We start from the raw sequence: 23,454 nt of genomic DNA on the forward strand, positions 1-23,454 counted from the left end.
TAGAAGGGCAGGCCTACAGCTTGTACCACGCCCATATAAGGAAGTCCGGTTCACTGTGATGTCACAGAGAGCCGCTGTTTAAAAAAAAAAAAAAAAACGAGCTGTCAGAGACTTCTTTCAGAGCTCAGTTCCAAATACATTGTAACATTTACGGGTCGGTAAAGTGGGGGAAAACATAACAGGTCCCCTTTAAGACCCCGTGTTTGATGTCGGCCGCCATTGCACACTTATTGTTATTGACGTTGTCTTCCGTTTATTTATGACTATTGTGACATTTAAGTTAATTCTAGGCTACATTTCTATTGTTTTGTTTTTTAACTGACAATGTGTATAGCTATAGTATAGTATAGTATAGTATAGTATAGTATAGTATAGTATAGTATAGTTTTCCAACTTTATTAGCGAGCACAGACACTCTAAACACACAAACTGTATGCCTGGAACACAATATGATAACGCAGTATGACATATAATTATGTGTAGGACTTTAGAAAATGAAAACCCCTGCGTTTAAGACGACTGCCAATGTTTATTTTTTTAATTAAAAATGTGACTTGCTGTCTTTTGACATCCGTTTAGCAGATGAGAAATGATCCCGTAAAACTGTGACGCCACTTTTTAATGTCAGTGAGACGTCTCACATCCGGACATTCCGCTTTCACTTCCTTTTGACTTTTTCTTGACCTCCATGGAAGCAGTTGTTGCCACGACTGAGAGAAAAGACGCATTCAGATAAACTCATGAGATTATTCCTCTTAAACAGTTTGGATTTATGAATATCATCCAACATATCTTGGCTTGATTAACAGGTCAGAGGTTACATCCTTTTCATGTTTGCTGTTGTGATCACTCTAGTAAACAATTTATGAAATATATACATATATATAACATATGAAAATATATGTTCAAACCCTTGAATTGTTGGGATTTCAAAATGGGAAATAATTGACAAAAACAAGTACTGTCTCGGTGGCACGGTGGCCGAGTGGTTAGCGCGCAAACCTCACAGCTAGGAGACTAGGGTTCAATTCCACCCTCGGCCATCTCTGTGTGGAGTTTGCATGTTCTCCCCGTGCATGCGTGGGTTTTCTCCGGGTACTCCGGTTTCCTCCCACATTCCAAAAACATGCTAGGTTAATTGGCGACTCCAAATTGTCCATAGGTATGAATGTGAGTGTGAATGGTTGTTTGTCTATATGTGCCCTGTGATTGGCTGGCCACCAGTCCAGGGTGTGCCCCGCCTCTCGCCCGAAGACAGCTGGGATAGGCTCCAGCACGCCCCGCGACCCTCGTGAGGAAAAAGCGGTAGAAAATGAATGAATGAATGACAAAGACAAGTATTGTCTCGGTGGCACGGCAGTCGAGTGGTTAGCGCGCAGACCTCACAGAGACCAGGATTCAATTCCACCCTTGGCCATCTCTGTGGAGTTTGCATGTTCTCCCCGTACTCCTCCAGGTACTCCGGTTTCCTCCCACATTCCAAAAACATTCCAAATTGTCCATAGATATGAATGTGAGTGTGAATGGTTGTTTGTCTATATGTGCCCTGTGATTGGCTGACGACCGGTCCAGGGTGTACCCCGCCTCGAGGGTACTATTGTGTGCTATGAAGTATTGTCTCAGAAGTATAGTATAGTATAGTTAAGGATCCAGCAAAAACATGGTAGACAGTGAAGGAGGCGTTCCGTGGAAAATGAAGTCATTTCTAGATGAAGATCTACGTACAAAGCTTTCTGTGCGGGTTATTGTGTCTACCTGCTCTATAGAAGTCTACAACTCAATACAAAGGGCTGAAAATCGCTTTTGCTGTTACGTCTCTTCCACAGGAAAAAACAGAAGAGCATATAGCCACCGGAATTGGACCGTACTTGCTCATGGGTTGTTGTTGTTTGTTTGTTTGTTTTTTTAGCAGGTTGCCAGCTATGAAAACAGTCCACCAAATCCCGGAACAGAAGAGCGCATCTATCAGAGTATAGATGAAGCCACCAGGGACTTTGGAAGCTACGAGACACTTTCAATCACACAACAAGATGAATAATGAACTGAACATTTGGCATTCACGACCCCCCCCCCCCGATTTGAAATACTAGAGAAAACAATATGTATTCATTTATCTGTACAGTACAGACTGAAACCAACAAAATGGAGAGCATACAAGGATGTTCAAGAGTCAAATTGCATGTTAATAAATTAATAATTAAATTAAAGCGCCCCCCCACCACCCCCGACAGTGTCCCTCACCCCACTATTTGACAAGCACTGCTTTACATTAATATGCATAATGTACATGGCTGCATAATTTGAAAAGAAAATACAGCTGGACTCAAAGCGCCCGTTGCAATGTCATTGCTTTTCCACTAGATGGCAGAAAAATCCAAATAGACTCGACATTCACGTTCCACGATTAGTACAATATTAATGTTCAGTTTTTTCATTGAGTGTCAGAAAAGTAGAAATTGAATTTTGAAAACTCATGATAGTGAATGTGTGACATTTGAACTAGTGACGAGTGTACTTATTTTTTTTTTTTAAGCTATTTTGCATATTAGCCATCTGTTGAAGCAAGTTGGCATAGTGTATTGATGCAGGTTGCTAGCATGCTAGCTGTTTGCATTTCTATTTAAAAAGCCCAAAAGTCAAGTCAATGTCAAGTCAATGTCAAACACTGGCCCCCGAGTTGAACAAAAAAAGCATTTTCCTAGTTCCAAATGCTACTTTTGTGGTTTCTAAAAACACTCCAATGCTAGTTTGTAATATTAAACCACTAGGACGTGTTTAGATGCAACTCTAAAGCTGTAAAATATATATTTACATATCATAATATATTAAAATAATATAATTTCTATGAATGTGTTTGTAGCCGGAAAATGAAAGTGAAAAAAAATAAAAAGAAAACTAGAATAACAAGCACACATAAACGCACAATGCATACATCTTTCCATGTGCTTAAGTTAAAAAAACAACAACCCCTGAGCCCAAATAAAAACCTCATGACCTCGGTAGCCTCTCTGACCCTGGTCATAAAAGTGTAAAATGACTTTGAGCCAAACAACCCCTCCCCCCACCCCCAAAATGTCTAACTTCAAAACACACACAGTTTCGACTTTAAACTGGTGATGGTCCAATTCCTGACACTGTTGTGAAACGAGTCACATACCAACAAGCCGACAGTGGTTATACATACGGTCAGTCATACGTCAGTCATGTTTATCCAGTCTTTTCCTAAACGGTCCAATCTGGACGCGGACATCCTTCATCCTTCAGAGAGCCTGCAAAGAATTCTTGTGGCCCCCCAGATGGTCAAAGAATTTAAACAAGCGCTTGTGCAAGTAATGATCTCATCCATATGGAACTTAAAGAGCTGAAAAATCTGGTATCAATACCTCAGCCCATATAGTGCATGTTTTCCAAACCCTATGCAAAATGTTTAATAAGTCATCTCCATATTTGTATTGTAAAACTATATTAATGTAACATACATAAACACAACAAATTGTACGAGTAAAGAGCGAGTAGGACAAAGGTAAGAGCGTCTGTCACAGTAGTCAAGGACACATGTGAGGAGACAAAGAGTTCAATGACATAGTGGGCATGATAAAAAGATCAATATTGACTCTTTAACCAGTTTGCACCTTTTGACATATTGTATGCATAAGGTGACCTAAAAACATAACTACTCATCTTTTGATCTGAGGGCCGAAAAGATCCTCATTCATTCCTCTGAATTCTGAAAATACGCTCATCTGTCGTTTATAGCGGTTAATAATATAAGATTCAATGTTAATGATGTTAATAAATAGAATATTTCATATTTTTGTTAGAGCAAAGAAAAGCTAACCATTCATTCATTTTCTACCGCTTATCCTCACGAGGGTCGCAAGGGATGCTGGAGCCTATCCCAGCTGTCTTCAGGCAAGAGGTGGGGTACACCCTGGACTGGTGGCCAGCCAATCACAGGGCACATATAGACAAACAACCATTCACACTCACATTCATACCTATGGACAATTTGGAGTCGCCAATTAAGCACGGCGGTCGAGTGGTTAGCGCGCAAACCTCACAGCTACGAGACCGGGGTTCGATTCCACCCTCGGCCATCTCTGTGTGGAGTTTGCATGTTCTCCGGGTACTCCGGTTTCCTCCCACATTCCAAAAACATGCTAGGTTAATTGGCCACTCCAAATTGTCCATAGGTATGAATGTGAGTGTGAATGGTTGTTTGTCTATATGTGCCCTGTGATTGGCTGGCCACCAGTCCAGGGTGTATCCCGCCTCTCGCCCGAAGACAGCTGGGATAGGCTCCAGCACCCCCCGCGACCCTCGTGAGAATAAGCGGTAGAAAATGAATGAATGAATGATTCGGTTGAGCTGGTTTCATAATTATACCTTTTGAGTGTTAAGTTGGTGTGTGATGAGTTTAGTGTTCTTTGTAAGAACACTAACACATTCCAAAAACATGCTAGGTTAATTGGCCACTCCAAATTGTCCATAGGTATGAATGTGAGTGTGAATGGTTGTTTGTCTATATGTGCCCTGTGATTGGCTGGCCACCAGTCCAAGGTGTACCCCGCCTCTCGTCCAAAGACAGCTGGGATAGGCTCCAGCACCCCTGGTAGAAAATTAATTCATTCATTTTATACCGCTTTTTCCTCACGAGGGTCGCGGCCATGCTGGAGGGCACAGGGCACATATAGACAAACAACCATTCACACTCACATTCATACCTATGGACAATTTGGAGTCGCTAATTAACCTAGCATGTTTTTGGAATGGGGGAGGAAACCGGAGTACCCGGAGAAAACCCACGCATGCACGAGAAGAACATGCAAACTCCACACAGAGATGGCCGAGGGTGGAATCAAACTCAGGTCTCCTGTGCGGCCTATGAATAAACTAAACTAACTAAACCTAATTAACCTAATGACAATGCCACAGATTCCAGCAGTGTTTCGGGAACATACTATTGGCGTGATGACTGCAGGAACGTCCACCAGAACAAGTCGCTTTCTTTTAGAAGTAAGAATTCCAACTTAGCTCCACTCCTCACACGTCAGCATCTTCAGTTAAATATTTCCAGATGACAAGTGAGGCCTCGTTGTGCGACTCTTTGGAAGGTTTCCAATTCTCCTACTAATAAGGACGAGGATCAAAAGGGTAAATATCGCCATAAAGTATCCGAGTACCGATGCCTACGCTCCTGTTGATCCATTCAGACCTCCATGATTCCCGGAGCCTCGCTGGACTCCATAGGCATCTCCGTGTTTATTTGACCCCATAGCCTGTTTGTCTTACGGTTCTTGGAGTTATTGGAGTCTGCTCACAGGCCTCCCTAAAATCAATAAACAGTTCGGAGGGAGATCCACGTTTTGTTTTGCTGCTTCAACGCTCCATCTCGGGACATCTCAAGACCAAGAAGGAAGCTTCTGCAGTTAATTAGAACCAGATTTAGTTTCAGCCGGGATGTGGACACGGGCTGACTGACAACGTGTTTGCTTAAAACTTCTCCGCATACAAGAAAGGATATCAGCCATTTTAATCGTGCGTGTTCATGTTAATGTTAATGATGGACATAAAACCGATGAGTCGTCACACACTTGACCGAGTTAAAGTAACAGGAACTAACAAGACACCTCCCGTTCTAAAACAGTATGCTCTTTGTCTTTGGGAGTCACTGCCAAACTCTTTTATGACCATGTTTACATGGACCAACTGAATGGGGAAGGCCAGCTGACCTTATTCTGCTTTGTGTGTATCTGTGATTCATCTAAACCAGGAACGGACTTGGACAATGGTCTTTAGTCCCCAAACATCTCATAAAAAAATATTTTTTCCCCCTTCAATTTAAAGTACATATTATTATTTTAGTCTTAAGTCATGGTTTTAAAACTGAAATCAAAATGTGTAATTTATTATAATTATCTGGGCCGCAATGGACTATTCCATGTGACTGTTTATGTCTATATTCATTCCATACAGAGAGGAAAGCTAACGGTTCTTATCTAAGCTAGCAAAGGTATCAAACATTTTCACAGTCATAGCAAAATAGAGGCTTCACGGCGGCCACACAGCTAGGAGACCCGAGTTTGATTCCACTCTCGGGCATCTCTGTGTGGCGTTTGCATGTTCTCCGGTTTCAATGTTTTCTCCGGGTACTCCGGTTTCCTCCCACGTTCCAAAAACATGCTAGGTTAATTGGCAACTCCAAATTGTCCATAGGTATGAATGTGAGTGTGAATGGTTGTTTGTCTATATGTGCCCTGTGATTGGCTGGCCACCGGTCCAGGGTGTACCCCGCCTCTCGCCAGAAGACAGCTGGGATAGGCTCCAGCACCCCCTTGCGACCCTGGTGAGGATAAGCGGTAGAAAATGAATGAATGAAGTAATTACCAAACTTGACAAAATCCCTAAATTACTCAGAAAAGGTATGAATAATGTACATATGCAGAACTGTATATATAAATAATCCCTCATTTATCACAGTTAATAAGTTCCAGACATGCCTGCAATAAGTGAATTTCCACAAAGTTGGATTCCTCATTTATAAATTGAATAGTTCCATAGTTCGAGCACCGTTTACAACCTTCTAAATACGATTTTTAACATGATTAGAGCTTTCTAGAGATGAAATAACCTGTATATAGTAAACATATTAGAGAAAATAGGACATATTAGACATGTTTGATAAAATACATTAGCATTGGGAGAGTTCCTTGTTTACTTCCTGTTCTGGACAATACTTCCTGGTGGTTATGTAACATTACTGACATCTAGTGACCAGTGTGTAGTATTACATATAAAAAACATCTTTAAATGGATGCTGTATTGGTGTATACTGTATATAATTTACTTGACTTAAAACGTATAGCTAATGAAATGAAAGTTGAACTAAAACTCACTTCTGTTGCTTTATCGTGGACAGCACGATAGTTCTGTAGATAGAAAGCTACCTGCTGCATTTTGCCCTTACAAAATAAAGCAGGCACGCATAACTAGAAATACGAGTTCAGCTTTAATGAACGGTTACGGTAAAAAAAAAAAAAAAAGCCTATCTGAGTGAACAGACAGCAATAAAGCGACAATAACGCGAGCAAGAACGTAACCTGTGACGTCATTACCATCCATATTTGGCATTCGGTGTTTTGCTTGCCACCACGCGCTTGTCGAAACGCACGTGCAATCAGATTCCTCCAGTGCTGCTGAGCTTTTGTACGCATGCGCGCTGACTGTGGCGTCGTCACACCATCATCTGGTTGGGCGCTCAAAATCGTCCAGTCTGGTCCCGCTAGCTCCAGAAGGACTAACGCGCAAGGGCATCCCGACAGGCTGGTTGTGTATTTAGCTAACATACTGTCGCCCCCGGGTTGTACCAGCAAGACGCCGGCGGAACCACAGCAAGGTGAGAATAGAGACAAAAAAGAGGCTTCCGAGACAAAGCCGCGGTGGCGGAATAAAGCGACTGTTGAACTGTAAGCTAATTTGGGTTACAGCAACATTCGCTTGCTCTGTTTAAAATACAAATTGTTGCTGTTTGGTGAACTAAGTCAACTAAGGCGGCTAGCTTCCACCCAAAGTAGGTACTGTATAACCGAGGAGGGTTTTCATGGCGTGATGCTGGTGCTTCAGTCACCCCCCCCCACACCACACCACACCACCCCACGCCACCCCCTTTGGGCGCATCTGAGCAGTCGGCGTGTGGCCGACCTTGTGGCTCAACCAGTGGGGTCGGCGCCGAGCCAGACTTGGTCCACATGGCGTGGAAGGGGACTTGATGTGCATTTGATTGTGTCGTGTACAACCCAAAAGTATTGCATCATGGCTGTTGTTACAGTGGGGCTTACTGTGGGGTGGTGTGTTAAATGACCATCTTAGGTCAGCATGTAAAACTGAATAGTTGCATTCAAGTTCCTAAACATTCTCAGTGAGCCTCTTGAACTTTGTGTTTACTGGCCTGTGTGAGTTAGGTAGTGTTGTGTCACAAAATGTTCCTCTTGGATGCTCCCATCATTGTGCAACACTACACACTCGTGTCATGTTCACAGAGTCCAAACCAGTCGTAAACTGGCAATTTCAATATGTAATGTGTGTTTGGATTCTGACTTGTTGCTTTTCCTGACTTCTGTCAGGTTGTTAGTGCAAATTTTGCAAAAGGTGTGATTGGAATTTGTTCAACCAAACCAGCTACCATTGGGGGGTGAAGATGGATAGATAGATAGATGGATAGATAGATAGATATAGAACAGATAACTTAAAATTCAAGTGCTAAATAGCGATGAGCTGGTACGCCACTATCTGTATTTGTTTGTATCCTTACACATAGTGGGCGTGGTATAAACCAGGAGCGGGTGTGGTTTAATTTGGAATGGGCACGGCTTAAACCTGAGTTCAAATCTGCACATTAATTTTTTTATCTGAAATTGACTTGGATTGATTGTTGCTATATGTATTGTTTATTATTCAGCTATATGTGTATGTGTGTACATGATCCTTGAGACTTTAACTATTTATATATATATATATATATATATATTTATAAACAATGCACAACGATGAGCCAATTCAAGAAACAATACAAGCAGTTGATGTTTGCTAAATACAAGGATGAAGAGTCTCGAACCAGTCATGATGTGCTATATATAATAATAATAATAATAATAATACATTTTATTCATATAGCGCTTTTCAAAATACTCAAAGACACTTTACAGAAGAATGGAGTTGAATAAAGCAAGTAAACAGAGTAGAAACACACCAAAATACAAAATTCATTCGTTAATACACAATTAAAACATGAGTAGAAGCGGGGCGGGGCACATATATATCACTATATTGGCAGTTATTATGGTACCCATTATGTCATTGTATGGTCAAATCACCTCGTACTTCGGTGTGTGACAAAAAAAACAAACAAAAAAACCTTAACCCATATTAGGAAAGCAGGAAGTGAACAAATGTAACAGTTACTGATTGTAAAAGTACCAGATGGAGGGGTAGGATTTAATAAGCTTTGCTTCTTCCTACTCCTTTTGGACATGTGGAACTGGGAACTGATTATGGGATGCATTCAATTGTAATCTGATGCATGTTCAAATGAAATAAAACCATTACCATATATACTATAATTACTTCATATATATATATTATGAGCCGTGTGAAGTTGCAAACATGGCAATAAACATAACAATAATACGTCAGCCTCGCTGATTTTATTTTTCTCCAAAGCGCCGCGTTCAGTACTACAATCGGTTTTCCAACTGACTTTATACCACGAGCCAAACCACCCGAAATAAACCCTAATAGGTATGAGAAAAACTGACCTATTTATTTTATTATGTACCTGAGGTATAGTTTTATTAGCAATGTAAAATACGCACGGCCGACATCACTCCTACTCCTTGCTTAAGATGTTAGCACACGCTGTTGTAATAATGTGGGCTCTATCCAGCCCCTGTTGGATTGATGTACTGGGACAAAGTCTGGAATTGATTGTTTGCATAGCCGCGCCCCCCCTAGTTACTGTACAGTTATTTGACATAGTTTGCGAGCACACTGAGCCTAAAATCATCATTAGGATGCAAATATAAAATGTTATGTATAATACATAATGTTTGTCCAAAAACGTACAAATACAAATACAAATTTTCAAAAAGTTCTGAGCTGAGTTCTCGTCCATTCACCGTTTATATTCAACTCAACCTGTTTAGGTTAACCTTGGGCATGTTATCGTGCATACGCTGCCTTGCGAATCTCGATGCAAGTTTTCATGGCCGTCGACCCGACAAGGACATATCAGTGGGAGTTTTATTGACTGACCAATGAGCGCACAGGATGCTAAGTTCTCGCAGGTAAACATGGGAAGAAAATAATATTACTGTGTCAGATATCCCAGAGATATAGTAATGGTAATGGTTTCATTTAATGGAACAAAGTTTGCATTTGCATCTTTATATATTCATTCATTCATTTTCTACCGCTTTTTCCTCACAAGGGTCGCGGGGGGTTGCTGGAGCCTATCCCAACTGTCTTCGGGCGAGAGGCAGAGTACACCCTGGACTGGTGGCCAGCCAATCACAGGGCACATATAGACAAACAACCATTCACACTCACATTCATACCTATGGACAATTTGGAGTCACCAATTAAGCACGGCGGTCAAGTGGTTAGCGCGCAGACCTCACAGCTAGGAGACCAGGGTTCAATTCCACCCTCTTCCACATCTCTGTGTGGAGTTTGCATGTTCTCCAGGTACTCCGGTTTCCTCCCACATTCCAAAAACATGCTAGGTTAATTGGCCACTCCAAATTGTCCATAGGTATGAATGTGAGTGTGAATGGTTGTTTGTCTACATGTGCACTGTGATTGGCTGGCCACCACTACACACAGAGATGGCCGAGGGTGGAATTGAACCCTGGTCTCCTAGCTGTGGGGTCTGCGCGCTAACCACTCGACCGCCGTGCCGCCCCATCTTTATATATTAGTAGCTTAATTTTTAATTTACTATCATAAATACACATCATGGAAAATTTCACTGCCAAACAAGTCTTGTTTAAAAGGTTTCTGGGCACACATGTCGCCATTGTTTTTGTCCCCCAGTCGAAAGAGCACCAGTTTGTGCCCTGAGTGTGTGGTCACCCAACGACTCACCTGGACCGTTCCCAGTAGGGAACTAAATATGACATCTGGAGTGTACTGAGGATTACACGTGTGTGTGTGTGTGTGCACTCTTGGCATAAATGGCGCTCCACCAACACAAATGTTCAAGAGGTCAGTTATGTTAAGCTGGTTAGCGTTACGCAGCCTTTTAGCCGTTAAGTGGACTTAAGGGGTATCAGAGGTCCTCTTTGAGCTATTAATCCAACTGCAGCTGATTGAATGAGTGAAATATCCGCTAATGTTCTTTGTTATTCTCTATAAGCGGGCTTGCTAAGTCTTTCAAGGTAATTATAAGGGCAGCGTATCCTCTTTAACTCTTGAATAGTCAGGATGACATACGACCCCCCCCCCAGTGCCCAAACGAATAACCTCCTTGTCATTTTCCATCACTTCTTCACATCTGCATGCTTTTGCAGCCAAATGAATGGCCTCATTGATAATTCCTTCAGGAGTTGCCCTGCTTTACTGGTGCCCGCTCACACAAAGAGACACATACACATCTAATGGAGCTCCTGAGCAGCATAGGGATCTTGTGACAGTCTCATTTGTAAAGCATGCTTCCCATTTAAGAGTTGTGTGTGTAAGAGAGAGAGAGCGGTTTCAGCGGCCTAATAAGTGAAACAAGAAATTTCAGGCATCAGAAGAGTACATGGTGGCGTGAAAGGGTAACCAAGCATGGGAAGTAGAGGGCTTGTGGTGAAGCAGAAGAAAACACAAGTCCGGATGCCAACCGTTGGAGTTGTGATAGTACTTTGGTTAGACCTCATTAGCTGACCTTAAGAAATGTGTTTTTTTTTTTTAGATCACTCAGTCAGTGGACTTACTGTATGTGGTCGTGGGTTCGAGCCCAACATGTGCAGAGCTAGTCTGCAGAGATGACCGCCGTTGCACATACTGGGTCTACACTAAAAAACCATTAAGCCCCAACTTATGGCTCCTTGGACCCCAAATTGAGAATCCCATATTTAGTGCTCATTCCATCAAACAAGACGTTCCATCTGAGTTTTCACATATTTTTGCTTCAACCAAAAAATCTCTGATCCCTCTTGTATAAGAAGAACTTCCCGACACTTCTGTATGTCTTAATTAACCTGGGCATGTTTGAAACCTGACCCGGGGAAGCTTCAGAAACCGGTTGCAGGTGTCTGGTGACTTTGACACCCCGCCTATCATTAAATAGTCATTTCCAGGACCAGATTGTGGGTGTCTAATTTTAAACACCTTAGTGTTTGCAGTTCATGTGGAACTCACTTCCTCGCAGTTAGTTTCAGACCAGGGTGCTTGTTTGGACTCAAAACCAGAGTGCATGGAAGCACATTTTAGAAGAGGAATTTGTTTTGATTGGTTCAAGTCAATCTAAAGTTCTAAAACCTTCTACTACATTAAGCTTTGTTGCTGGATATAATTGTATTCTGTCATGCAATATATCTCAGAACCTTTTCTTGAGTGTACATATAATTATACATTCCTAAGTTCTTTTGAGGGCCAAGAATCTTGGTGTCCAAAGACCAGTATCCCAATGTACTTTATGTATCGTCAACGCTTTCTGTGCCGTGGAGGCCTCTGAGAGATTGCTGGTATAACTAAAGCAGTGTCATCACATTCCATTTTGAGAACAGGAAGAGCAAGCCGAGTCTGAGCTCCAGACCTGATGGTCTCCGTATTCCCTGCTTGACTTTGATCTGACGTGGCAGCGTTTTAATGGGTTTGCCTGGTTTTTGACATTCATTCGTGGCTGTGCTGTGGTGGAACAGGTCAACGGTGGTAGCGGAGCAGAGCTTCAGTGACCAAAACTAATGTTTGCACAAGTGTGTGAGAGTATGCATGGCTGTGTTGGTGAGGTCCTGTGGGGGGAGGGGCAAAGGGATTTTGTTTTAAGATATTTTGACATGTGCCCAAATTGATGCCACGGGCTGTAACGTCCTCACACGTAGTTTTCCAACAGTGATTTGGAATACTTTGATGTTTATTCTCCCTCGGGCCTTCATAACAAACCGGTTAGGTATGCCAGTCTTACATTTAGATGTCATCATACAACATGTAATTACCAAACCGATCCAATGAAGGCCCAGTATTGTTTGAGCATTGTTGGTTAAGAGTTAAGAGAGAGGAGCCTATCCCAGCTGCCTTTGGGGATGAGGCTGGGTCCGGGGTGAGGCTGGGTACACCCCGGACTGGTCGCCAGCCAATCACAGGGCACATATAGACATTTCACAACCATTCACACTCACATTCATACCTATGGACAATTTGGAGTCGCTAATTAACCTAGCATGTTTTTGGAATGTGGGAGGAAACCGGAGTACCCGGAGAAAACCCACGCATGCACAGGGAGAACATGCAAACTCCACACAGAGATGGCCGAGGGTGGAATTGAACCCTGGTCTCCTAGCTGTGAGGTCTGCGCGCTAACCACTCGACCGCCGTACCGTCCTTATTCAAACTCATTAATCTAAAAAAAACAGATATATCGCATAACTTGATTGGATCTTGGATAGTCAACCCTAGACGGTTTATTATTATCTGATAATGAACTTTCTAAAGAGTGAAGAAGTGACACAAATGCAGACTTCTCGCAGCGCTAACGTGTTTCTGTTCATTTCAAGGGTTGGTGACCCTGAGTGTTGACTCTGCTCTCAACCTTCCTTGTTTATGGAGAAGATAGTGTATGACCTACTGCAGGTCATTAAGTTGGTCATTGGTTTTACCAAATCTCCTGGAATGATGTAGAGCTGTCTGAAGAAAAGTACTACATCAACATTGACATTGTTCAAATGGTGCAAAACAGCCGGATGTTATGCTTGTTGGGGAAGGGGGAAAGTAAAGCTCTGAGCTGCCAAGTTAAATGACTCTAGTAGCGGCAGCTTATTGTGGTAATGACACAGGAAACAATCAAGTGAGCTGGTCCAAGGGACAATAGCTCCTTTTCCACCATAGGAAGTTGACTCCAAAATTTTACGCAGGAACTGGGCGTATTTGCAACACTGATGCCACCACTAATTTCATTGGTCCATAGCATGTGTATTACTGCGTCTACGAGAATTCTACATAGCAACTATACTTTTGCTTTAAGAATATGAACTGACCACAGAGGACAACAGGCTGCCGGTGTAATGATTGCTCAAGTCTGGTTATTGACAACTAAATGCCTGTAGGAGAGCACCAGCATTGCTTGTTAATTAGTTACCACAAGCAAGGCTGAATATTTCCCAAACTTAATAAATAGTAGTTTCTTTATACATGTTTAGTATGATGTTCTTGTTTGTCCCGAAATGTAAATTATGGTAACAATAATGGTTTTATTTCATTTGAATATGCATCAGATTACAATTGAGTGCATCCCATAATCAGTTCCCAGTTCCACATGTCCAAAAGGAGTAGGAAGAAGCAAAGCTTATTAAATCCTACCCCTCCATCTGGTACTTTTACAATCAGTAACTGTTACATTTGTTCACTTCCTGCTTTCCATAATGCAGTTTAGGTTTTTTTTTTATTAATGCACCTCGTACTGAAGTACAAGGTGATATGACCATACAATGACATAATGGGTATCAGAAAAGATGACTGGGTGTCGTCACTGAAGGAACGCCACTGTACAGGTAGTTTGGAAGTTAAATAGAAATATAAAATAAAAGCTGACTACTCTAAAATGACACAATCCTGTCTGCACAGAAAGTGACATCTACAGTCTTAGGAGTGAAGCCCGGTTCTTGACCAAACCATTACTTACAAGAGAGTACACTTGAATATCTTGAGTGGGTAGTTTGGACCGTGTTGACCACCGATATGAGGGCGTTCCTCTACCGGGAGACAGAGAATCCCTGAGAGAATAAGATGATGCATCTCAGTGGCTTGCCTCCAGCAGGTGGCCCTGCAGGATAAAACCCTCCTGAAGGGGGGCTGGGGTTGGGCGGTGGCAAATGAGCTTTGAGAAAAGTGTATTCAATTATAAGGACTAAAGTTTGTAGCGTTTTACAGACTCTGAATTTAAACAAAACACTAAACATGAGCTCTTTTATTGTGGTTGCAATGTTGGGGTGACCTTTTATTGTGGCCAGTCTAAGACGCATCCATGCAATACAATCAGGCCTTTTGTGCACATACAAAAACTTTTAGATCTTTCAGTTCAGTTCATGAAGCAACAATAAAAGTGTTGCATTTATATTTTTGTTGAATCTAGTTATGCATTTGTACTTGATAACTTCATGAATTTATTACCAGAAAAAATCATTAAGCCCCAACTTAAGGCTCCTTGCATGCATCTCAGTGGCTTGTCCCAATGAATATATAGTGAAATCTCACTCACAGCTGTTTTGCATTAACTGTAAATGGTCCGGACTCTCTGCAGAACATGCAGTTCTTCTCCAAAAAAGACATTTCCATGTCAAAATCAGCCGCCTTCAAGGTTCTATAACTCTTACCAACATTTTTTCCTAATTGATTTATTTATTCGTGAACCACCTTCCCCTTGCATGTTTTTCTTCCCAGCGGACCACATATGAGATAAAGCACTTGGAATTAGGAAAGCAGGGAACATGGTGTCTTCGTTATCTCTTTGACCTTCCCGAATCATCCCTGTTGACTAACTAAATCCCTGCATTGTTTCTTCACAGGTCTTGCTTTTAAGCGCAGATTTGAGCCCCCCCAAGTCCTTCAGAGATCATCTTGGGTTCACCTACGGCAGGATTCGTTCTTCCAACGTCTTCTCCTTGACCAGACATGCCTCCACCAGCAGGTGGCCCTGCAGGATACACCCCTCCCGAGGGGGGCTGGGGTTGGGCGGTGGTAGTGGGGGCCTTTATTTCCATTGGCTTCTCCTACGCTTTCCCAAAATCTATAACTGTCTTCTTCAAAGACATTGAGGTGATCTTCGAAGCCACGCCCAGCCAGGTGTCATGGATTTCGTCCATCATGTTGGCTGTCATGTACGCAGGAGGTGAGTGCTTTTATGTCATATGTGAAATATGTCATGTCGCTACCAAGCACGCTTCGGTTATCATAACAATCTTGCTTTTTTTGAGCCGCTGCAGATACAGAAGCAGGCTGTTTTTACGGGAAGGCAGGATTATGCACGACAATGAAGTTGCACTGGATTAGATCAACTTTTTGCCCCAAATCCTAATTTTTTCCCTTTCAAGATATTCAACACAAAGCTGCATGATATCATTTGTGTTGCTCAAATGTATGTTCTCTTTGGAATCCCGTTAGATTTTTTTTATTCAGGACATTAAAGCTTCAGGGACCACTGTTGAAGGAATACAAGAAGTAAAACGCATTACAGGAGACAGATGTTGAACCAGTTATTTTTTTTCCCTTCCTTCTCACTTTGTTTTCACTTTCCCTCCCCTTCCTGATTTCACAATTCATCCGTATTGCCAGGTCCACGTCGGGTTGTGTAGCCGACAGATGATGCCTGCTTGCACTGATATAAACTTGGTATTTGTTACTTGAGCATTAGAGTCGTGTTCCTCAGTTTTTAGCCACTGAAATTTCAGGATCACGTTAGTAGACAAAAGCCTGTTTGTCTATGGTGAGAGCCTTGAGCAGTTGAGTGGGAGTGCCGACCGTTGACTTGTATTTCACTTCTTGTGGACTGTGGGAAATCCAATGCTTTAGTGTGTGGGATGTGAAAGAAACCAAGCCAGAGTAAATACGGAATGTGCATACTTGTCTTCTTATCAGCCTTTTTCTTGGCTGGGTTGTACCGGATCTTGACTGCTTACATCAGGGATGTCCAAAGTCTTTCCACTAAATTGTACGGTGGGGGGGCAAACCAACCCCCAATGGGTAGGTCAATATATGATAAGCTTTCTAAACAAAACATACACATCTTGATGTCATACCGTAGGGATGTCAGGATTTTTTGTATCGGTATTTCTGGTTGCCGATACCATTCAAGGACGATATTAGTTCATTTAGAATGATACGATCTGAAATGATTCAGTAACCTTTTAGCCAAAAACTAAACAAGTGTGATCGTGAAATAAATACGTGGACATTAAAATCATTTTAAAAAGCCTCTGTGCTTTATTTCCGAGTATCGATGCAATCGATTAAGTACCTTTTAAACAATGATAAATTTGTCATCCAGAATGGCAACTTTCCGAACACAGATCTGAACACAGATCGAACACGGAGTCTGCTGTTGAAGCTAACAGGCTAACAACAGCAACTCAGTAGTTAGAATCCAGAGCATCAAAAAAATAATTTTGACCACCTCAAAACTTGGCACAAACTCCAATATGCACATTTGGTTTTGATTTAGTTTAAACTCACCCTTTGTGGGAAAAAAAATATTGTGATATATATATCATATAACGATATTTCTCTGTACATCTGGTTTCACTCTCTGGTGGCTCGCTGACTGTTAAACTGCGAGAAGCCAGAGAGAACGCAGCCACATGATGGAGGGAGGGAGAACGCATGGTTTATATAATACCTCTGAGAACCCTCCTCACTGCCCTCTTTGTATTTTGCCAAATAGCAACAAAGACCGTCACTGGCCATTCGTTGCCGTGTGCGTGAATGTCAATCTGTTTCTGAACCAAGAGTCTCAGCTTGCGTGTCTTTATGGTGGATTTGTTACATTTGAGAGCCTTGCCACCTTTTATATATCAAACAAGTCAAAATCCTGTTTTGGTTTCAGTATTGGCCTGCAAGGATATTGTATTACTAGAATTTTATGGTGTCTCTTTTGTTCTCTCAACAAGTTTCACCACCATCTGCTGACACGTTTAGTAAATCCAGCTGCGTCCTTTTCTCATGTGACGTTGGAATACAATGGCTTCAAGTATTTGCACACGGTGTAAACACAATGTGCAATATAATCAATAGTTTCCCATTTTATAACCTTTATACATAACTGGAAACAATGTCGAAGTCTACAGTTTCTTGCATTTCTCCCGTGAACACACAAATAAACCTTGCTCTGAAAGATTGTAATATTTGGTATAGTATTTGCCAGGTGGATTATTTTTTTCCCAATGGTGCATCCAGAGTGGCCAACCCCACCCAACATTTGCACACATCCTGTACTTTGCAGCTTTAGTATAAACAGAGCTTTAGTGTTGATATTCAGGATTTGAAAAGTTTTAATCTATTATTGATTAGTTAAGCAGTCAAACTGACACTTTTGTCTATCTACTGGCTCCAACCACAACCCCAAAGTAGGATTCAGTATTAATACATTTAATATTTTAGCATAGAAAACCTGCTTATGACTTTCTTAATGTGATTTTTTTACTATTATTAGAGCCCTGTCGACATGAAGTAGCACCCCTATAGCTACCTTTACACTGTTTTTTTTTAGTGAGGGGGCTTTCTTTATTGGAAGTATAACAAGTTGCACAAACAACAATCCCCAATAAAATAGGGAGATATTATACTGAGTAAAACCCTTTGTAATCGTTGGGCAGGAATCTTCAAAATAATTTTTGAATCAACATTTAACCGTGAGATCGGTCGATAGCTACCACACAGAAGCGGAACTTTGCCACACTTGTGTAAAAGACAAATTGAGGTCTCTAACATTTAGCCAGGAATAACTGCTTCTGAGTTAGTTTTATTGAGAGTAGATCAAATTTGGACTGCAACTGTTTTGAGGGAGCCGATGCATGTTGACCTTTACACTTTTATTATCTTTTTGTCAGTCTACGGGATCTAACGTAACTGTGGTTTATCACATCACCTATTACTGCCACACGTGTTCTCAATCAAGAACTCACTAAATGAAAAAGGACCTGCCTGGCAAAGTGAAGTCGACCAAAAGATCCTCAAAAACTAGACACCATTCCCAGATCCAAAGAAATTCAGGGTGTAGCAATTCATCAATACATCCATGCATTGATTTATATTCCTATGATCCAACTACATGGATCTGCGTCCACCAAAGTTTCCACTCAGGATGAGCTATATCAGTTTAACATTGTTTATAAAAGGTAAACAATCGATTGACTGGACTGCTGGGAAATAAAGCATTGGATTTAAGCTTGTGTAACAGTTTCATTTGGCGTAAGTTGATTATTCATGCCTGGTGATGAATAATCAATGATGATGTCATGCAAAGACGACTGTTGTGGTTGCCAAGGGTTACAGTGGGAGCTGGTTGGAGCCGATACGTCCTCGCTGAAGAGCATGTCCGGTACTATTTACAACCATTCTTGTCTTCGGTCATGGCGAGCTCTGGGGCATGAGTGGCATAAAAGTATAAACACCAATGTTCCTTTAAAAAAACATTATACTGTATTATGGAAAGCAGGAAGTGAACAAATGTAACAGTTACTGATTGTAAAAGTACCAGATGGAGGGGTAGGATTTAATAAGCTTTGCTTCTTCCTACTCCTTTTGGACATGTGGAACTGGGAACTGATTATGGGATGCATTCAATTGTAATCTGATGCATGTTCAAATGAAATAAAACCATTAGCATTAGCATTAGCATATCATAGTGAAAATATTGTACATCCTGACAAAGCTTAGCTTGAAACGTCCTCATCACTCGGTGGTCTTTTACTTTGTATTCACACCCTGCAGAGATGCTTAGCCTGGATCCATGTGAGAGTCCATTCATAGGGAGCTTGGCACGCAAGGGAGGCACGAAGGATGATTTCTCTCTCCTTCTCTTCCTCTGCCGTTGTCCTTCCTCTGCTGTGCTCTTTCTCTTCAACCGTCGCGTCATCTGTTCGATGTGGAGCTGCTGTCTGCGCTGAGTACTTTCATTGCCAATAGAATCTATGAAGTGTTTGTTTCAGGCCGAGCTCTCCACGTTGCCTCACTCTTTTTGTTCATCCCTCCCTTCTTCCTCTCTGTCCATCATCTAGCCAGCCAAGCAGTGGTTACACAAGCAGATTCTCTTCTTAGACTGTAGCACCACCTGTTGGTGACAAATGGACAGCTCTTTAATTGTCTTTGCTGCTGTCTGATTTATTTATCACTAGCGCTGCAACAATTAATTAATGATTAATCGATTATCCAATTAATCCACAACTATTTTAGTATTTAATGGATTGTTTTTTTTTTGTTAATGTCAATTTAATGTGATTACAGCCTCTCAAATGGGATTTTTTTTGGCAACACAAGATCAGCTTTGACTTAGGGACAGTGCTAGACTAGCACTAGAGTGGTTAGCACGCAGACCTCACAGCTAGGAGACCCGAGTTCAATCCCTCCTGTGTGGAGTTTGCATGTTCTCCGGGTACTCCGGTTTCCTCCCACATTCCAAAAACATGCTAGGACTCCAAATTGTCCATAGGTATGAATGTGAGTGTGAATGGTTGTTTGTCTATATGTGCCCTGTGATTGGCTGGACAGGGTGTACCCGAAGACAGCTGGGATAGGCTCCAGCACCCCCGCGACCCTTGTGAGGATAAGCGGTAGAAAATGAATGAATGAATGGATTCCGGTTGAAGGTATTTCTGATCATTCCTCTTACCAAAACATCTCCAGTTGAGTCGGGTTCGATGGTTTCCAAGCATGGTGCTGGAGCCTATAACAGCTGTCTTCGGTACACCCTGGACTGGCGGCCAGCCAATCACAGGGCACATATAGACAAACAACCATTCACACTCACATTCATACCTATGGACAATTTGGAGTGGCTAATTAACCTAGCATGTTTTTGGAATGTGGGAGGAAACCGGAGTACCGGGGAGAACATGCGAACTCCACACAGAGATGGCCGAGGGTGGAATTGAACCCTGGTCTCCTAGCTGTGATGTCTGTGCGCTAACCACTCGACCGCCATGCCGCCCACAACACAGATTTTCAATAGTATTTAAGTCTGAGGACTGAGATGGCAATCCCGGAATGTTAATGCGAGTGATCTGGGATCGACCGGGTGTGCGTCCGTGTGACCAAGTCCCAGAGTAAACCAGTCGGGGTGTTGGTTGCATCCATGAAATGATAGCTCCGGTATTGACGCTGTAAAACGTGACTGCACGAAAACTGATGATAGCAAAAATGAGTAAATTCCTCTGATGGCGTCCTACTCTTCCTTTTATTCAGGTCCAATCAGCAGCATCCTGGTAAACAGATTCGGCAGTCGGCCAATCATCTTCCTTGGTGGCTGTCTGGCAGGGTCGGGATTGGTCGCCGCCTCCTTTTGCAACACCGTGGAGCAGCTCTACTTCTTCATCGGAGTTGTCGGAGGTCAGCAGTCGGATTGAAGAGCTGGGAATGTCAATGTTGTACTTCTTAGTTCTTATTCCTGACTTTGGAACTTCTTCAGGCTTAGGATTGGCGTTCAACTTGAATCCAGCCCTCACCATGATCGGGAAGTACTTCTACAAGCGCCGGCCCATCGCCAACGGCATCGCCATGGCCGGCAGCCCCGTCTTCCTGTCCACTCTGGCGCCTCTCAACTCCTGGCTCTACGACGAGTTTGGCTGGAGGGGCAGCTTCCTCATCCTGGGGGGGCTTCTGCTCAACTGTTGCGTGGCCGGCTCGCTCATGCGGCCCATCGGACCCAAAGCCCAGCCCGCCAAGCCGGACGCAGAGGTCGGTGAGGCAGGGGATTCGGCGCAGGCGCCGCCCAAGAAGACGGTCCTGCAGACCATCAACTCCTTCATCGACCTGACGCTGTTCAAGCATCGCGGCTTCCTGCTCTACCTGATGGGCAACGTCATCATGTTCCTCGGGCTCTTCGCTCCGCTCGTCTTCCTGTCCAACTTTGCCAAGAGTAAAGACATCAGCAAGGAAAAGGCGGCGTTCCTTTTATCAGTGCTGGCGTTTGTGGATATGTTTGCCAGGCCCTCCATGGGCCTCCTGGCCAACACCAAGTGGGTCCGACCCAGAGTGCAGTACTTCTTCGCCGGCGCCGTCCTCTACAACGGCGTGTGTCATGTCTTGGCGCCGCTTTCCACCAACTACACCGGATTCGTGGTGTACGCCATCTTCTTTGGCTTTGCATTTGGCTGGCTGAGTTCTGTGTTGTTCGAGACCCTGATGGATCTGGTGGGGGCGCAGAGGTTCTCCTCGGCCGTGGGTCTTGTCACCATCGTGGAGTGTGCGCCGGTGCTGCTGGGCCCGCCGCTAACGGGTAGGACTTTGAATCCGCGCTGAAGCTGATTTTCGTGGCGTCTTATGTGCTTTTTTTTTGTACCGTGTCCATCATGCAGGAAGCTTCTACAACTACTTCCACCACTACGACTACACCTACATCTCCTCTGGCGTCACCCTCATCATCGCCAGTATTTTCCTCTTTGTGGGAATGGGAATAAACTACAGACTGTTGGACCAGGAGAAACAGCGGGAAGACAGTAAAGAGCCCAAGGAGGAGCGCGCTGCCATGCTAGCACCCGCCTCGCCGTCAAAGTCCCACACGGATGGCAACGACGCGGCGGACGCCGTCAAGCCGGAGGAGGATTCCAAGATGGCCGAGAACACGGTGTAGTACCACAACAGAACACACAAGAAACACATACTAGTACTCAATTACTTCATGGAGCGCCGCGCTCACATCTTTTTATGTCGTTTTTAAAATGATGTGCCTGTGGGGGGGGGGGGGCGCACCCCCGCCTGCCAACACACGACGCTGACAGGAGGGTTCAAATCCAAGTCATCATTAGCCACGTATACATGGACACAAATGTTCCTATTCCATTCGGGTTATTTGCTCAAACGGAAAGAATCGAACCTTTTGTATACGCCTCATTCCCAAAGAAAATGAATATATAGATATTCAGATTCCCAAGGGTGGAATATTCCTTTCCCCAATCCGACTGAGGTATCTGGGACCCGCTCAAACGACTGCGTTCTTCTTCCTGGTGTTTTTCTTCTTCTGTGGTTTATTGGCGGTTGGCAAGCAGCTTTGGTGTGCATTAGCGCCATCTGTGGAACAGAATCTAAACCAGGGGTCTCAAACTCAATTTACTTGGGGGGCCACTGGAGCTAGGGTCTGGGTGAGATTAAAATGAACAAAGCATTATTAGAGCCCTGTAGACATGACAAAACACGACTATAGTCACATTTATACTCTTTTTATTTACAACATATTGCGCAACTGCAGGGTCTTGAGACACATGCTAACTCGCAAACTAGAGAGCTAAACTTGAAACTACCTAAACGGTAGCCTTCAAGTTATTTCCTTTCAACTTAAATAGCCAAAAACTTACCACTTCCACAAGGATAGGGAGGATAACTATTAACAGTTATTTAACCTTTAACATGAACATTAATCAAACGTAATAATTTTTTCTGGGTACATGATACCATACAGCATCCATATCAAACTTGCGCGGGCCGCACTAACATTAAACTTTCATATCAAGGCGGGGGCCTCAAACTAGTGCCCTGCGGGCCACATTTGGCCCACGGGCTGCGTGTTTGAGACCCCTGCTTTAGACCATTCATTCATTCATTTTCTACCGCTTATCCTCACGAGGGTCACGGGGGCCCCCAGGTAAATTGAGTTTGAGACCCGCGGGCCAAATGTGGCCCACAGGACACTAGTTTGAGGCCCCTGATCTAAACCCTTCTATACGAAAATACATATCTATATAAAACATGTGCCCAGCTTAATCAATTATCAAAAATTATCAAGATTCAACTTTATCTTGGGTTGCACGGCGGTCGTGTGGTTAGCACGCAGACCTCACAGCTAGGAGACCAGGGTTCAATCCCACCCTCGGCCATCTCTGTGTGGAGTTTGCATGTTCTCCCCGTGCATGCGTGGGTTTTCTCCGGGTACTCCGGTTTCCTCCCACATTCCAAAAACATGCTAGGTTAATTATCGACTCCAAATTGTCCATAGGTATGAATGTGAGTGTGAATGGTTGTTTGTCTATATGTGCCCTGTGATTGGCTGGC

The 23,454-nt window shown here is 43.1% G+C and overlaps 1 protein-coding gene across 1 annotated transcript; it reads left to right on the forward strand.

The window, feature by feature from the left end:
• The first annotated feature begins 7,212 nt into the window (after positions 1-7,212).
• Positions 7,213-22,665, forward strand: LOC131104169 (monocarboxylate transporter 1-like). Its single transcript, XM_058051057.2, has 5 exons — positions 7,213-7,396; positions 15,264-15,586; positions 20,653-20,796; positions 20,876-21,685; positions 21,765-22,665. The coding sequence occupies exons 2-5, from the start codon at positions 15,370-15,372 to the stop codon at positions 22,037-22,039; spliced, it is 1,446 nt and encodes a 481-aa protein (XP_057907040.2). The 5' UTR covers positions 7,213-7,396; positions 15,264-15,369; the 3' UTR covers positions 22,040-22,665.
• Positions 22,666-23,454: the final 789 nt, after the last annotated feature.

This window comes from Doryrhamphus excisus, linkage group LG15 (genome assembly GCF_037039965.1).
Source record: "Doryrhamphus excisus strain RoL-2023G ecotype Guam linkage group LG15, RoL_Dexc_Guam_v1.1, whole genome shotgun sequence".
Taxonomy (NCBI): Eukaryota; Metazoa; Chordata; class Actinopteri; order Syngnathiformes; family Syngnathidae; genus Doryrhamphus; species Doryrhamphus excisus.